Here is an 18,235-nt window from a genome sequence, read left to right as displayed (position 1 = left end):
GCGAAATCAAATCCAGCAACTTGGTTTCGCTGGTTTGTTATTTCGAAACGGTTTCTTTTCAGCGAAAGTTTTCGCTGGTTTGATACACATCCTTCCGACAGCCGTCATAAATGTTTGTTATTGTGCACGTTCGGAAGCGATTTGTGGCAATCGAATTGCTTTAGGGGTTTTTTTCAAAACAAAAAAGCATGAAAAAGTTCTGCATCAAGTGTTCAGCATTAAAATACATACTCAACAGGTGAGGGTTCTTTTCAATGAAAAGAAGCACGTTTCCATAAAGTTCTCGCAGCAGAAAAATACGGTGCAGTGAAGCTGGAGATGTATTTGTACTGCTGCATAGATGAGTGCACAAATTGTCGCAGGTGGCAGCAAGAATCGTAGGCGAGGAACTTGACCATGGCCGCGGAACAGTTTGTGCTGTGGCAAGTAAGTACAACCTGGTTTATTTTGGCATAGGCTTCTGCCGCCAAAACAAAAAACAAACGTCGGTGATAAAAAACGCTGATCCAGTGCAAAAAAACACTGGTCCAGTGGAAACATTCACTGAACCAGCGGATTTTTTGCCGGAACCAGTAGAATAATCTCCTGGTTGATTTTGGTACGAGCTGCTGCCGTGGAAAAAAAACCCGGACGTCAGCGATAGAAAACGCTGATCCAGCGTGAAGGAACACCAGTTCAGTGAAAAAAGCCGCTGGACCAGCGAATTGTTTCCCAAAACCAGCACAATAATCTACTGGTTGATTTTGGTACGAGCTGCTGCCGCCGGAAAAAAAACCCGGACGTCAGCGATAGAAAACGCTGATCCAGCGTAAAAGAACACTGGTCCAGTGAAGAAATCCGCTGGACCAGCAAATTGTTTCCCAAAACCAGTACAATAATCTCCTGGTTGATTTTGGTGCCCTGCCGCTTTTTCCAAACCAGCGAGAAAATTTTCTGATTCTAGCAAAACTGATACCCCAAACAGCGACATTTTTCACCAAACCAGTGTTTTTTTCACTGGTTTGGTAGAATTTCATCGGTTTCCAAACCAGCGAAAAAAATTAGCGATTCTAGGTAATTTTTGTGCAGGCTGAGAAATTAGCGACATTTTTCGCTAGTTTTAGCGAACTTTATCGCGATTTGGCGATGGATCCCCTTTCCGTGCACAATTTTGTGAAAATAAATTGTTGTCTTCATATCAGTAACGGTTTAACCACATGTATAGGTTTAGAAAAGATATTTTTTTACCAATTTTATAATTATTAGAAAATAATGAATCTATGATATTGCAACAATCTACCTTCAGTCTTATTGGTTTACATCATATTGATCAATTAGAGTAAACTGTTGTATGGTTCAATTAGTTGGAATTCAACTGGTTTCTTATTTAAATGAATAATTTCTCATTTGAATATAGTCATTTTATGACATTAGTCATTTCTCTATCAGAGCAATTCCAGCTCAAATCAGGAATTTTTCTGGTACTTTTGTACCCGACCCTCTCCGATTTCAATGAAACTTTGTGATCAGGTAAAATTCTGTCATTTTTTTTTTAAATCACTAGCAAAATATGTAATCCAAAGTTTAAACTGATCCTTCGAACCACCAGAAGGCATACTTACCTGGCACAGGGGTTACCGTGATCATCAAGGCGGTTCCCCCAGGGCGAGGCTCGGCCATTGCACATTCCGGTCGGGTTGACCCCTGCGAATATCCCTCATGTGGATATCTCGTGTGTGTTATTTTTGGTAGCCGGGACGTGCGTACGCGCACATCCCGATTCTTATCTTAATTTAAAGAAATATTTTGAAATATGTATAAAAATAAAATATTTATATCTGTAGTAATTATTCAGGCTCTTATTTCACCCAAAAAGATTTTAGAAAAAATTGGCACGCTTCAATGATCTCGAGTAATTAGAAAAAAAATATTGTTGACACATGATTTCCCGAGAGGTTATTGTATTAATGATTTTACAAACTGTTTAAAGTTGATGATCTCTCTAAATAGCATCTTTGACTGTAAAGTACCGTAAACCGAGATGACATTGATACCCAGGGTGTTATCGGTAGGTTGTACACGTTTTTTACTTGGACTTGGTAAAGAAGTCTTCAAAAAAAAAATTTGGAGTTTAAAAACATTAATTAGTTAGTTAACTGTTATTATGGAAATATTGATGAATAGGATTAATTAAATACTCTCAAAGTGTCAAGATTTTCTCGATTAATTTGAGTTCTAACGGATAACGGAATGCATTTGTAATTTTTAACTGAAAATTTTACATATAGAATAATTAAAATAAGTTTTTTAGATATAAAATTTAAGTTTAATTGGAATATAATTCAAAACTCTATGCAAATTTAAAGCCATTTTCAGTAGTACAAGTTTCATTGCTAATGTAGTTTTTTTATTCATTCTGCAAAATTGGTTTAGTGGCAAAGTTAATTATTTTTTTTATGAAAAACTATTTCTTTTAATTTTATTTAAATAGCTTTATTTACTTGATTTCAAATTTAAGTACTCTTTGTAAAACAAAAAAACATTGTGAAACAAACATCAAGTTATGATTTTCAACTTAATCATTATAATTATCCTTACTAATGCCCTTTTTTAAAGTCAACCCAATTTTAAATACACATTTTGAACGAAACTGTCGAAAAAAAACTATTTTTCGAAAAAAAATTAGCATTGTTTGGCATAAACTACTATTTGTTTCAAAAAGGATAATTCTTCAGAAAATTATTAGTAGTTAAACAAGCCTATCAATGCAATGCTCCCTGAATTATGGTATTTAATTGTTTAAACAACATTATCTCCAACATTGTATCATACCAATGAGATTCCTCCTTACAAATAAAACACAAGTGAACAAATTATTTCAACCATTCCCTTGAAATAGGAAATCGTTTGAGTTTTGTTTTACTCTAAGAAGTGAGATTGAACAAAGTTTCAAATGGATGGCAGACATGTTCAATCGGGATTACTTGGGAAAATAATAAGTAATTATTTCAAAACATTTCTGTTTCAATCAATATTATAGGTGGTAACTATACCGTTTCTTGACCTAAAGTCTCTCAGGGTAATTTAAAGCCAAAATTACAAAATAAAATCTCAATGCAAGCTTATATATTTCAATAGACTTTTTCTCACGAAAAATATATTTAGGGGGAGAGGGGGTAATATGCACCCCCTAAGGGAAAACTGTGATTTCTCAACCATTACAGCATTACTGTGGAAGAATTTTGTTCGATGTTCTGAAACAACTATTATTCTTCGTCATCCATGCGAAGAAAGTCTTAAAAAACCTCAAAAGTGTTCGAAAATTTCAAATTTCTAAAAATATTTTTGATTCATTTCAAACAACCATGCGGGTCAATATGCACCGCAACAATGGGGCAAAATGCACTACAACAACGGGGCAAAATGCGCCGGGTAAAAGCAGTTTTCACTACTCACCACTAGATGACACCGCTGTTTTTACAAAAGAGCTTCACAGCGGTGCATTTTGCCCCGACCACGCTTTTTGCAGAAAATTTAATTAAAAATGCATTTTTGATGTTTTTGGACTCATCTATCTACAGAATAGTAAAGAATATGGAAAAAAAACTATATACCTCAATACTTACAATAACAATAAATGCTTTTTATATTGTCCAACAATCATAATAAAGGTTCAATGAAAATTAGATGAAAACACAACAATTTAAAGTTTTGCAAATAACTTAAGCTGTTTTTATACTACGATGCTCATTTTTTTCCAGCATGGTTTAACAATGTTAAGCTTCCAACTTCTATAAGTTTTTCCCCGGAAAATTCTTCCAAATAGAGAGAAAAGAAGGGGGTGCATTTTGCCCCGGGGGTGCATATTACCCCCCTCTCCCCTAGATTCTTAAATAGGCAGGCCCAAACTCTTGGATTAAATTTTCTGTCATCAGAATAAACCATTTTTGAATGATTTTATTAGTGAAATTGACTAAAAGTCAAAGAACACAGCTTTTGCAAAAGTTTTTTCCAATATGTATGTTAGTTGTTTTTAACCCTAAATTACATCAAGAATCAATCCGCAAGTTTTTTACATTTTGATTTAAATCATTCACCACAGTATTTTTATAAGCTATTGTCAAAGTTAACATAACTTTGGACATTTAAGACATAATTTAACCTATGAAGTCATTAAAATATTGGGGTGTTTAAATTTTGACGACAATAATGTAAAAATGTTGGCCGGCTCCAAACGGTTTTTTTTACTACTCACCCAAATGAGTTTGGTTGGATCCCAAGTAACAAAAAGTTGAAGAGTTTCATTACGGTTCTGAAGACCTCATTGCAGCACAATTACAAGAAATTCGAATAAGAGTAACTGTAATATGAATCAATAAGGAGGTCACAAACATCAGATTTATTTTCCTTCAAATTGCAAAACAAAAAAATGTAAAAATAGCCTGCAAGATGCCACTGCTCCAGTACTTATTCAACTAATTTTTTTTATAAATAATAAAATCGGGATGTGCGCGTACGCACGTCCCGGCTACCAAAAATAACACACACGAGATATCCACATGAGGGATATTCGCAGGGGTCAACCCGACCGGAATGTGCAATGGCCGAGCCTCGCCCTGGGGGAACCGCCTTGATGATCACGGTAACCCCTGTGCCAGGTAAGTATGCCTTCTGGTGGTTCGAGGGACCTTCTTTAAGTTTAGATGATATGTTAGTCTAGTGAAGCAGATAATTTTTTGAAGAACTTGTTAGATTTTTACCTGAAAGAGGTAAAATAAGCTAAAGACTGATCACATAAAATGGCTAACTTCAAATGAGAAATGAATAATTCAAATAAGAAGCAAAACTCGTAATTCATACTTACTGAAAGATACAACAGCAAACTTTACCCCCGTCCATTGTATATGATTTAAACCAATTAGATAAAATCAATGTACGGAGAGTAGTGTTTTACAGTGAATACGAAAGTGTTTTTTTTCTTATTTGATTTCTATGATATATTTCTCATTTGAATATAGTCATTATTTTATGCTCTTTAGCTTATTTTACCTATTTCAGGTAAATATCTAACAAGTTTTTCAAAAAAAATTCTGATTCACTAGACTAACATGTCACCAAGCGTTCAAGACGTTCCCCCGAACCACCAGAAGGCATACTTACCTGGCACAGGGGTTACCGTGATCATCAAGGCGGTTCCCCCAGGGCGAGGCTCGGCCATTGCACATTCCGGTCGGGTTGACCCCTGCGAATATCCCTCATGTGGATATCTCGTGTGTGTTATTTTTGGTAGCCGGGACGTGCGTACGCGCACATCCCGATCCTAATCAGCATTCAAAAGCTTATTTGAACTTAATTTGTGTTCTTAAATTTTAGGTGACGAAATCCTCAAGATCCTGTACAAATCGGTGGGTCCGTTCAGCGAACCACAAAATGTCACCCTGGTGGAAAAGTTCAACGCTGGCGACGGAGAAAGCATCACTTTCACGCAGTTCAACTCGTCGAAGGTAAATTGGCGTTTAATGCAGCGGATATCAATTTTACGGAAAATAATAATAATTAAGACGGCGATAAAAGTGGAAGTAGACAGCTTGTCTACGACGCCAAGGACGGTGGGAATGTCTGGGTAAAAAAGTGATTATTAGCACTAATTGCTAATGGTGATGAGTGACTTTGCATTATCTTCAAAAGCCTGACTAATTAATACTAGTCAGTCAATTGACCTTCGTGGTTAAAGCCCTATAGAGTGTCTACTCGAACGAAAATGTTAAGACGTCTCTCGAGATAAACATAATTCCACCCTGAAAGCCTTTTTGTAATAGACTCTGACTAAGGCGTCTAATAACGCCCAACTCTTTTTTCTCTCTGCTCCTTAACCACAATAAAGTGTGAAAATTTCAAAGCACATTTTGATCATAGATCATTAGTGCATTGACCACACACCACCAACTCACCCAAGATTAATATCTTTGACACTTGGGCAACCAGCACAGCCACCGGGCTGCATGCCATTGACCATAAAAGCTTGGGCTGATCTAGAGTATTTGGTACCGGTTTCAACCCGGCCGGCTTCGAAATAACAATCCACCTCTACCACCCCTTTCATGTTTTTTTCTGAGCCATATTCGTGGGTTGCAAGTGGGGTAGATAGCTCACAACATGAGAAGGGTAGAATGAAGTAACAGCACCAGAAAAATGGCGCGAATCGCGTTTTTATTTCTGTTGTCACGTTAATAGATCTTTACTGTAGTTCCACAAACTTATTATACAAGTAATGTGTGAATTTATATCTAGAAAACTGACTTGCAACAAGATCCGCAAAGCTTAAATTTGACACATTTATATTTTTTTAATTTCATTTAAATATCAAAAAGTAAGCATTTTTCAAGCATCTAAAAATATTTCTCATAATTGTCAAAATTACCTTCAAAACACTTGATTTCAAAACAAAAACATTAAATTATTGCTTTTCTGCAGTCATGAACAAAACAATATAAAAACTTTTCATCACGATCATTACATCAAAACATTCTTTTAAATGATTGGTTTATCCTTAACCCTCTACTGCCCCATTTCGATCTACGAAAAACGCTTGTTTTATGTTTTTGTCTATTAATTTTTAGTATTTTATTTTGCATTTATTTCCTATCATTTTTTTTGCCTCTCTAGTTTTGCCTTCCTCACCTTACTGAGGAAAGGCTATAAAATCACTCGAAAACTGAACTTCTCAATTAGACCTCCTAGACCCACCTTCACGTATGCCTATCGACTCAGAATCAAATTCTGAGCAAATGTCTGTGTGTGTGGTGGGATGTTGATCAAAAAATTGTCACTCGATTATCTCACCATTGGCTTAACCGATTTTGTCCGTTTTGGCGTCATTCGATCCGTCTTGGGGTCCCATAAGTCGCTATTAAAAATTATGCAGTTTAGTTAAGTACTCCAAAAGTTATGCTAAAAAAATGATTTTAACAAAAGTCCGGAAGATTGTAAAAAGGGTGGTTTTTGTAAGAAAACCCGGCATGCTACACATTTTTAGAAAGGTATTTAAAAGACCTTTCCAACGCGTCCAAGACATTGAAGATCTGACAACCCTATCAAAAGTTATTAGCACTTAAGTGTTATTTATGTACTTTTAGGAAGACGGATCTCAGAGATCATGATGAAAACGTTGTCCGGATCTATCATGCGACCTGTCGTTGAACAGGTAATCAAAAGACCTTTCCAACGCGTCCAAAACATTGAAAATCTGACACCCCTATCAAAAGTTGTAAGCACTTAAGTGTTATTTATGCACTTTTTGGAGGCCGGATCTCAGATATTTTGATGAAAACTATGTCCGGATCTATCATGCGACCTGTCGTTGGATAGGTAATCGAAAGACCTTTCCAACGCGTTCAAAACATTGAAGATCTGACAACCCTGTCAACAGTTATAAGCACTTAAGTGTTATTTATACACTTTTTGGAGGCGAGATTAAAAAGCTTTTTCAACGGGCACAAATTGGATTGGAGATTTGACTACTCTATCATAATTGTAAGCACATAAGTGCCCTGAAATATGAAGATCTGACTACCCAATCAGAATGAATGAATAATGAGTCAAATTGATAGAACACTTAAAGGTCAGCTCTATTTTGGATAGCATTACCTTTTAAATGTGAGGAAGGCACCAACCACCTAAGGGTGGATTAAGTAACGTTTTTTTTCATGTTTTTATAGTCAATTTTTAATTTTTTTGCTTGTTTTTCTACTTTAGAATGAAAAAAATATCATTAAAATTGTTTAAAAAAATAAATAAAGGCATAATCTGCGAAACTACAAAGATTACTTTATACTTATTTTTATTAAAAATATGGTAAATGTTATTAAAAACACAACCCAAAATGACCCCTAAAAAATTGCATTTTTTTAAATTGGCAAAGTCACATAAAACAAGTCAATGTTGACCCAACAATTCTCTAAAATTTTTAGGGTTTTTCTTTCCAATGCTTTTTAAAGATCACAAATTGATTGAAACATGTTGAAAATTTGGTTTTTGTCGATTTTGACAAAGAACTTTGTCCTAAGGTTTCTATACGGGGTGTCAATCCAAAATTTTCGCGAAGCGAAAACGTTACGTAACGAATTCCCCTCTCGGCAAATTTCCCCTCTTTTTGGTGCACGCTGGTTGGTTGAACAAACGTTTCCCAATCAGTCAATATAGAGACGTGAGATTGATGTATCTAAAATCACCCCCACTCTACCTCATAATTTTCGGATCGTCGACGCGGCAAAAAGCGAATAAGGAGATGTAGGAGAATGGGTGCAAAAAGGCGGGGCATACGTCCCCGATCTAAATTAACAAAACTCGGCTCGGTCGGTCCCGAAAATTCAGTCTGTTGCTGGCCGTCGACGAGAACACATCAGGAGCAGATGGCCTGGTGGCCCGTTTGCAGACGGCCTGGAGGCCCGGGAGCAGATAGCCTGGAGGCATCGACACGCCAAGACATGCCAGCCGGCATGAGCGGGAATTGGAATTGGCCACCACATTTCGGCAGTAGTGGCCACCACCTGGAGTGGCCGGAGGCCCCGCGGATGTTCCAATGGGGGGACATTTGCGGAACCATAAGAGTTGGGGCAATATGGGTATCAAACTTTAGGGTTTTTGATACTGGATATGAAATTTGACATTTCGGCAGTAGTGGCCACAATCCGGAGTGGCCGGAGGCCCCGGGGATGTTCCGATGGGGGGACATTTGCGGAACCATAAGAGTTGGGGCAATATGGGTATCAAACTTTATGGTTTTTGATACTGGATATGAAATTTGACATTTCGGCAGTAGTGGCCACAATCCGGAGTGGCCGGAGGCCCCGCGGATGTTCCGATGGGGGGACATTTGCGGAACCATAAGAGTTGGGGCAATATGGGTATCAAACTTTAGGGTTTTTGATACTGGATATGAAATTTGACATTTCGGCAGTAGTGGCCACAATCCGGAGTGGCCGGAGGCCCCGCGGATGTTCCGATGGGGGGACATTTGCCGAACCATAAGAGTTGGGGCAATATGGGTATCAAACTTTAGGGTTTTTGATACTGGACATGAAATTTGACATTTTGGCAGTAGTGGCCACCACCTGGAGTGGCCGGAGGCCCCGGGGATGTTCCGATGGGGGACATTTGCCGAACCATAAGAGTTGGGGCAATATGGGTATCAAACTTTAGGGTTTTTGATACTGGACATGAAATTTGACATTTCGGCAGTAGTGGCCACAATCCGGAGTGGCCGGAGGCCCCGCGGATGTTCCGATGGGGGACATTTGCCGAACCATAAAAGTTGGGGCAATATGGGTATCAAACTTTAGGCTTTTTGATACTGGACATGAAATTTGACATTTCGGCAGTAGTGGCCACAATCCGGAGTGGCCGGAGGCCCCGGGGATGTTCCGATGGGGGGACATTTGCGGAACCATAAGAGTTGGGGCAATATGGGTATCAAACTTTAGGGTTTTTGATACTGGATATGAAATTGGACATTTCGGCAGTAGTGGCCACAATCCGGAGTGGCCGGAGGCCCCGGGGATGTTCCGATGGGGGGACATTTGCGGAACCATAAGAGTTGGGGCAATATGGGTATCAAACTTTAGGGTTTTTGATACTGGATATGAAATTTGACATTTCGGCAGTAGTGGCCACCACCTGGAGTGGCCGGAGGCCCCGCGGATGTTCCGATGGGGGGACATTTGCGAAACCATAAGAGTTGGGGCAATATGGGTATCAAACTTTAGGGTTTTGATACTGGATATGAAATTTGACATTTTGGCAGTAGTGGCCACCACCTGGAGTGGCCAGAGGCCCCGGGGATGTTCCGATAGGGGGACATTTGCCGAACCATAAGAGTTGGGGCAATATGGGTATCAAACTTTAAGGTTTTTGATACTGAACATGAAATTTGACATTTCAGCAGTAGTGGCCACAATCCGGAGGGCCCCGCGGATGTTCCGATGGGGGGACATTTGCGGAACCATAAGAGTTGGGGCAATATGGGTATCAAACTTTAGGGTTTTTGATACTGGACATAAAATTTGACATTTTGACAGTAGTGGCCACCACCTGGAGTGGCCGGAGGCCCCGGGGATGTTCCGATGGGGGGACATTTGCCGAACCATAAGAGTTGGGGCAATATGGGTATCAAACTTTAGGGTTTTTGATACTGGATATGAAATTTGACATTTCGGCAGTAGTGGCCACAATCCGGAGTGGCCGGAGGCCCCGCGGATGTTCCGATGGGGGGACATTTGCCGAACCATAAGAGTTATGGCAAAATGGGTATCAAACTGTAGGGTTTTTGATACTGCACATGAAATTTGACATTTCGGCAGTAGTGGCCACAATCCGGAGTGGCCGGAGGCCCCGGGGATGTTCCGAAAGGCGGACATTTGCCGAACCATAAGAGTTGGTACAATATGGGTATCAAACTTTATGGATTTTGATACTGGACATGAAATTTGATATTTCAGCAGTAGTGGCCACAATCCGGAGTGGCCGGAGGCCCCGGGGATGTTCCGATGGGGGGACATTTGCCGAACCATAAGAGTTGGGGAAAAATGACTGTTAAACTTCTGAAATCTGTTTCTGGAAATTTAGAATAACTATTTCGTAATCAATTAGAACCCTGAATAGGGCAGTTCAGCTCCACTTGCAATTTTCATCCCCTTAGTTCGATAGGACGTTGATATTATGCCTGAAAACTTTACAAATCAAACAGCCTGTTTCAGAGCCACGAAATAGACCACAAAAGAGTTGTCTTGTGTAATTATAAGGGAATCATGGGGAAATTTGGATCGGACGTTCTAATCTAAAATTTCAACAATCATCTAGCAAAGTTCTTTGTCATACTGGTCATGTGTAACATAACCACCTGCACCTTTTTTTAGATCGAAGCCTGTCTAGAGGCGGGATTGCGTTGTAGAGGGTTGACGTCAGTTTTTTTATTGTGATAAATAAATTTAAGTTATTTTAATTAAAAATTTAATCTCTGCGATTTATTTGGTCACTTCAGCATAAAAACAATATTCGTATAAAAACGAATTCTATCGTTGTGTGCCAAGCCAGATGAACTCACCCCAAATATGAGCCCAAAAGGAACTTCAGCGTGCGTTGAAGTTTGAGGTCTAATGAACATGAAAATTTTGAAATTGGTCCCATTTTCGTGAATTTTAATGAATTTCAATTCTCTTTTTTTTTAATTTTAAAGTTTTTTTAAACACTTCAAAATGTGCCAGATTGATCCGGGATTGTTTTGACTTTTTCTCATAGCTTTACTAAACATAATGTAATTCAATTCAATTCGTAACACACATAATGCAGAATCAAATATTGAGCAGTGAACTGTAATTTCAATGTTTTCACTTTTGATAGATTATTATTAAAAAAATATACAGACATAGCAGTAATTCTAAAAACAATAATAATATGTTTATCTCAAACAGATTGTTTAAATAAAACCATTTTTGATAGCTACAGAGATATTCCTCGTTTCATAGGATTAATTCAATGTTAACACAGGTGCAGCGATGGAATAATCATCATCAAAAGAAAATCTTTGGATGTTCATCAAGAGAAAAAATCCGTAGGGAGCATTGCTCTCCTCTCTCGCGCACGAAAGATCGGTAAAAGGAATCTAAAAAAATCATCATCTTGATTATTCTGCGGAACATCTTTTTCACTACTACACTTGCAAATGTAACGTCACACGTCGAAAAATGACCTGTAGATATGTGTGAACAAAGTAAAATAAATATTTTTAAGTGGTGCTGACAAGGAAATTCACAAAAAAAAATCAACAGCAGATTGATTTTCTTGTAGAAGTTCGGGAGCGATTTTCTTCAGCGTGATTTGCCTCCTCTCTCTTCCGCGGGTGAAAAAAGTTCACAAGCGAAATTGATTGTTTTGTGATTATTCCATCCCTGCACAGGTGAAATAATACCAAAATTTCAATAATGTTTAAAAATATGTTTTCTACCTAAATACAATTTTCCATAATATTCTATCTATTTCGTTTTTTAGATTATCACTTGTGCTCTCAAACTAAAAAAAATGGGTTGTTTCCAAACCAATTCCTTCCAAATCCGAAATTCCCAAATTCTCAAAATACGTATTTTTATATTTTCGAATTTTTATATGTTTTAGGAAACTAAAAATAAAATCTTGTAAGTTATAGTGGAAATGGTAAGGGTAATTCTCCGCCAACTCACACAGCAGTTGCCCCGACCCCTCTTCGATTTGCGTGAAACTTTGTCCTAAGAGGTAACTTTTGTCCCTGATCACGAATCCGAGGTCCGTTTTTTGACATCTCGTGACGGAGGGGTGGTACGACCCCTTCCATTTTTGAACATGCAAAAAAGAGGTGTTTTTCAATAATTTGCAGCCTGAAACGGTGATGAGATAGAAATTTGGTGTCAAAGGGACTTTTATGTAAAATTAGACGCCCGATTTGATGGCGTACTCAGAATTCCGAAAAAAACGTATTTTTCGTCGAAAAAACACTAAAAAAGTTTTAAAAATACTCCCATTTTCCGTTACTCGACTGTAAAAATTGTTGAAACATTTCATTTTATGGGAAATTTAATGTACTTTTTGAACCTATGACCCAGAAGGGTCATTTTTTCATTTAGAACAAAATTTTTCATTTTAAAATTTCGTGTTTTTTCTAACTTTGCAGGGTTATTTTTTAGAGTGTAACAATGTTCTACAAAGTTGTAGAGCAGAGCTAAATATAAAATCTGGATTTTTGGAATAATTGTGTTTTTTTTTTAATATATCGAAAAACCCGATTTTTTTAAATCAACAATGATTTTTTAAGCAAAAAATTCGCAATCGAAATAGTAGTTTTTGCAATTCCACTGTGAAACTGTCAACTTTTCCTGCCATTCTGGAGAAACGAAACGGCCTAATTTTTCCTACCAAAAATAACAGAATGGAAAATTAATACCTTTCAATTACAGTGCTGAGAAGTTTTACTTTTCAGCACTGAAATGGGTGCTGAAAAGTTGAACTTTTCAGCACTGGTATCGAAAAGTAACATTTGTCATTATTGTTTTGTTTTGAACGATGAATTTACTAAACACATGAATGTTTGACATAAAATTCCATTGAATAAGCGTTTTTCGGAATTGCTAAAAATGTTGTAAGCAACTCGTTGTAGTAGTTTATGTAGTTTATGCAACAAGTTGCAAAAAGATGATTTTTTCAGCACGAGTCGTACATTTATCCAACGAGGTTCACCGAGTTGGATAAATACGACGAGTGCTGAAAAAATCAAGTTTTGCAACGAGTTCCATACAACATTTTTTGCAATTCCGAAAAACACCCATTGAGTGAAATTTTAAGTAAAATTTTAATGTATTTTGTCAATAAATCGTTTAAATTAAAAAAATATTGAAAAGTGTTACTTTTCGAAACAAGTGCTGAAAAGTTCAACTTTTCAGCACCCATTTCAATGCTGAAAAGTAGAACTTTTCAGCATTTATTTTGAAAAGTGTTGCTATTCGATTCTGTTATTTTTGGTACAGAAAAGTAGGCTATTTCGTCGTTCAAGAATGACAGGAAATGTAAGTAGTTTCACGACGGAATTGCAAAAAGTACTTTACAACTGTTTTTGATCCAATTTGCCGTTTTCAAGTTATAGCTACTTTAATGTATAAATTTTCGTTTTTTTCTTGTTTTTTTTTTTCAATGTTTCTCTATATAACAAATATTATTAAAATACTATAGGACGTAAGTTACGAGAGTCTTTCACATTTCCGTATTAACTTTTCAAATTGTGCAGATTCAATTATCTGCTCGCTAAACTGTAGACTTGATAACAATTATTTTCCATGCTGTTACAACATTTTCCAATTTGTCAAATATATTCTTAAAAGTTAACAATAAATAAACAAAGCTATGGCGTTGAAAATTGCAAAACAAAATGTGTAATAACCATGATATTCAACTGTCGTAGAATAACAACTTTCAATTTGTCTCATTGGAAACTATTAGTTCCACTTAATTAACAATTTTTCACAGTCAAAAAAACAAAAGACATCAGAGCTAACCAACACTCTAAATACGACTTTCACGCATCGGTTAATCTGATGCATCATCGTCGTTGACTTCGTCGTCACCGATGTTCATGACCTCGATCGCACCAAACAGCTGATAAATGTGGCGTGAAGCAATTTTGAAACGTCCAAATAAGGCCCATTTTTTTGTGGTTGGTCTCCAATCACTGTCACTTTTGTGTGATTCACAGCGTGACATTGACCTTTTTTTCGTCATTTTCACAAAAGTGAAAAGCGTGTTTTGGCAGTTTTTAACGTTTTATTTTTGTTTCGTTCCAGGTCCTCACATACTTCCGCGAGGTGGTGCTGGACTTTAACCCGAAGAACTTCTACATCAAGCTGAACCTGTACAACATCACGAACCTGCGGCTACAGCGAACCGTGTACGGCCACCGGTCACCAAACGCGCTCAAGAGACGATCGAATCTCGTCTGAGGAAAAAAAACACGCCACTGAGTAGTTGTATAGATTTAGGGCATCGCAGCTAAGACTAGCATGTAGGCAACCCTAGAAGTATTATAAAACTGTTTAGCTGATAGATCGTCTAGGAGTTAAGTTTAATCACCGATAATACCCCGTTTCAAACGCGAAGTATTTTGCTAGGACTCACAAAACCAAAAAGAAGTATGTTGAAACTTGAATCGTTTGTAGTATTTTATAGAAGAAGAAAAGACGTCAACTTTAAGAAAGTTACTCGTTTGCAAGATTGCACCATCGTCCCCACAATAACCGATTGTACAAACTAAAGTTTAGCGCTCAAAATCAACCTTCCCCAAATCAAAAACCATTGACAATATCGATTCGTTCAAAAACATACCTCAAACATTACACAATCACAGCCAAACAAAATAAACGCAGGTCATTGAGACTGTAATCACACAACCCCCCCGACAGGAATTTATGTCAAACAAACAAACCGCAAATCGTTAAATACTCAGAAGTGAATAAATGGTGCTCGAACATACAAACAGAATTAATAAATGCAAATAAACAAACACAAACAGACACAAAACGTAGTAGAGACATGTAGACTCGCTAATTTGAGTATAATGACAAATTCCCCAATTGAAAGTAGAAGTTATGAAAATTAACACGCAACCGACAACTATACATTTATGCAAATCACGCCAAATGACACAACGCGGCGTTCCAAAGTGGAGTTGCTTTCCTTTTGGTGACGATCCATCTATGTCCCGAGCTTAGGTGCGCAAGTGAAAAGTGCTTAGGCAAATTTGTGCAGCCGCGTAATCACACGTGTGATGTGTGATATTGACGTTTGAGGAGAGGAACTCCGGATGGCTGGCACCTGCCGATATGTGTCAATTATGCAATGGTAAATACAGATGTTTTGTGTATGAGTTATTTAATTAGAAAGAAATTATCCAATTCAGTATGCAATTATAACAGTTTGTAATGTATTTTATATATTTGAAAAAAAAATTCTTCACAAATGTGTTGAAATAGTTGAAAATTGTAAAAATCTTTTCAAAAATTACCTTCTTAATTTGACTTCACAAACACAGGCCTACCCTGTCATATAAATATCAAAATACTGATCTTTCCCAAAATTGCCTTCCTCACAGAAGAAAGGATATAAAATCAATCGGAAAATTATTTTTCAAAATAGAACTCCAAGACAAACTGCCACATCACCTATAACAATTAATTGATAGTACTCTGTGAACCATAAAATTAGCATTTCTGGTGAACCTATCATTTTTTAGCTGACATGTGGCTCGTGGTGTTCATTAAGCTTTCATATCATGTTAAGGAAAATTTGATGCTTTTTCTAGGGAAACCCTTGATTCCTACGACCCCGGATGTACTGCCGTTGAGCCCGATGAGGGTTGAGCCCGAATGAGGTTTCCTGGTCTCTTCGGAAAGTTGTTCTCCAGACAACTCCACTTATATCTGGCTATACTAGAAGTTGCTGCTTGTTTTGCCCAGACCTGTAGGAGTGATAGAACAAAAAAACAATATTTCTCACTAGATTTCTCATAATAAATAATTCCCATATTAACCATGTCATATAAAATATGTTCGAAGCAAACAGATTGTAAGGGAAAGTTCGCATAACAAGTTTCTACAAAAAAAGTATTAGTTTCAATTCAATATAAGACTGATTCTTTCGTGACGGGACAACGTTTTTACTAATATGTTTTCGGATTTTTGCTTATAACTTTAAAATTTATCAGAAAAGGTATCAATATTATTATTAATTCGATTTCCCGTAAGATTCGCCCCAGGAAACAATCAAAAACATAAAGTTTGAGTCAGAATCACTTCGAATTGAAAAACGAACATTTTGCTTCCATCAGAAAGCGAAATGTCGAGCAATTTCGTCAAATTTTGTTGATTTGAAAGTATTGCTTCTAAAGGAGGGTTTTATTGGCGTTGTCCCGTCACGAAATGTAGCAATTCAATGCCTTTGTGCTCTCTTATGCTAACTAGAAAAGGAAACTAGAATTGTCAAAAAAAAAAGCAAAGCAATCCACTTTAACGACCCCCGGGTCTTTTGTGGTCTCTGTTGCAAGTTTCTGCTCATTTCTAGGCGTCCGAAGGTTATGTGTGATGAGTCACTCAAAACCTCTTTTACTTCCCCATCCGATAGAAGGCGTGATCAGGCAAATCTCGTCTCGAAAAATGCCACCGGGTCCGTCTGGGATTGAACCCAGGCCATACTGGGGTGAGAGGCTACCACGCTAACCACTGCGCCACCGGACCCGGCAACCAGAATTGTCAATATGTCCTCAAAATCAGTTTTAAGCATAGTGGCAGTAATATTTTTGCTACTTTCGTTGTTGTTTTTAATAGAAATGCCCAAATTGGACACTTTTTGTGCCAAATAATTCAAAATTGCCTCTAATTTACCTTAATTAAGGGGACAAACATAGTCACGAATCGCGCTATGAAACGCTCAATGAAGCGATAATTTAGTTTATGAGAGCAGTTGATTGCAATCCAATTACCTCATTAACCAAACTTTTGAGCGTATTAAATGCAAATTATTTAACAAAACATATGAAAACAAAATTCTGCATAATTCCATCTTGTGTATGGGTCATTTCATGTAAAGCGTCACACCACTCGAAATCGTTTTTTCCGATTATGCTCAAATTTGGTGAATTTCAGCAAAATCGAACCATACATTCGTAGTTGGTACCGCCCCAATGTTTTAAGATTTTCGTAATTTTTTTAAAGCCTCTGTTTTGAATAGCTATATCTCGGAAACAAAAAAAAAATTAGAGCAAAACGGTGAATCTAAAAGCGTCATCAGATTTTTCATTGCAATCAAATTTGGGAGCATTTTGCGAAATTGAATACTTTACATGCTAGGTTCTCGATATACATGAGATTTAATTTCAAATTAAAGTGTAATTCCCATCACCATCTTGTTCTCTATTCTATATATACACCCACAGTTAAAGAACGAGGGGATAGTCCTTACGAAAAGAAACGTGAGGAAAGTGCTATTTTGCGAGAGTATAGTCCTCTCGCGTGTTCATTCGTTCATTGGAACAGTTCATCCTATTGAGTGGCTTATATGGACAAATGACCGCCACTTAGTCACCGAACCATGGTGGCCCATACGGCAAAGGCACGGTTCAACATGCCGAAGGTCTTGGGTTCGAGTCTTGGTACCCGTACTATTCTTTTTTGATAGATGAACTTTTTTTGAAGATGAACCCATGAGTAAAGTACTCTCGGTAATTTCGGGGTTTTTCCTCTCCGTCCGCACACAGTACCATTTTACTACCGAATCGTGTTCTTTATCCTCTCGTATGCTGATGCCCAGTTCTGGGTGTAGATGATTTTACATAAGAATCATCTATTTTCTTATTGATCAACATGAAATCTCTTGAGATAACGATTTTCAGCTTGCAGTTGCAGAATTTACCACTAGGTTCAGCGATCGTACCAATCAGAACTCAATTCAAGTTGAAAAAAACCTACGTTATGGAACCACGGACCACATATCGAAGGCAACCAGGTCCCCAACATTTTTTAAACATAAAAGTTTATATTTACTGTGAGTTGAAAATATACCAAAAGTTAAACTATTCCTCACAAATCATAAATAATGCACTCTTAAAAAAACAAATGCGTCAAATTAAAAAAAATACATTTTCATTAACCATAAGTAATCTATTTTGTCTGTTCAAAACACGCCAACA

The 18,235-nt window shown here is 37.3% G+C and overlaps 1 protein-coding gene and 3 non-coding genes across 10 annotated transcripts in view; 3 read left to right on the top strand and 1 right to left on the bottom strand.

Annotated features, from left to right (window-relative positions):
- Positions 1–14,731, top strand: part of LOC6051418 — a 32,632-nt gene extending 17,901 nt beyond the window's left edge. For all 7 annotated transcript variants that reach the window (XM_038257794.1, XM_038257793.1, XM_038257792.1 and 4 more), the window contains exons 3-4: positions 5,353–5,483; positions 14,340–14,731. In XM_038257794.1, coding sequence (XP_038113722.1) covers positions 5,353–5,483; positions 14,340–14,495 — 287 coding nt within the window. In that variant the 3' untranslated portion in view covers positions 14,496–14,731. The remainder of the gene's footprint in view (positions 1–5,352; positions 5,484–14,339) is intronic.
- Positions 1,594–1,759, top strand: LOC119768187. The gene has a single exon (XR_005277999.1). It is a non-coding gene; the product is annotated as a U1 spliceosomal RNA (small nuclear RNA).
- Positions 4,480–4,645, bottom strand: LOC119768186. Its single transcript, XR_005277998.1, has one exon. It is a non-coding gene; the product is annotated as a U1 spliceosomal RNA (small nuclear RNA).
- On the top strand, positions 5,132–5,297 carry LOC119768185. The gene has a single exon (XR_005277997.1). It is a non-coding gene; the product is annotated as a U1 spliceosomal RNA (small nuclear RNA).
- Positions 14,732–18,235: the final 3,504 nt, after the last annotated feature.

The sequence above is a fragment of the Culex quinquefasciatus genome, chromosome 2 (genome assembly GCF_015732765.1).
Source record: "Culex quinquefasciatus strain JHB chromosome 2, VPISU_Cqui_1.0_pri_paternal, whole genome shotgun sequence".
NCBI lineage: Eukaryota > Metazoa > Arthropoda > Insecta > Diptera > Culicidae > Culex > Culex quinquefasciatus.
Note: the sequence above shows the minus strand (reverse complement) of the source record. Positions and strands in the feature narration are given on the sequence as shown.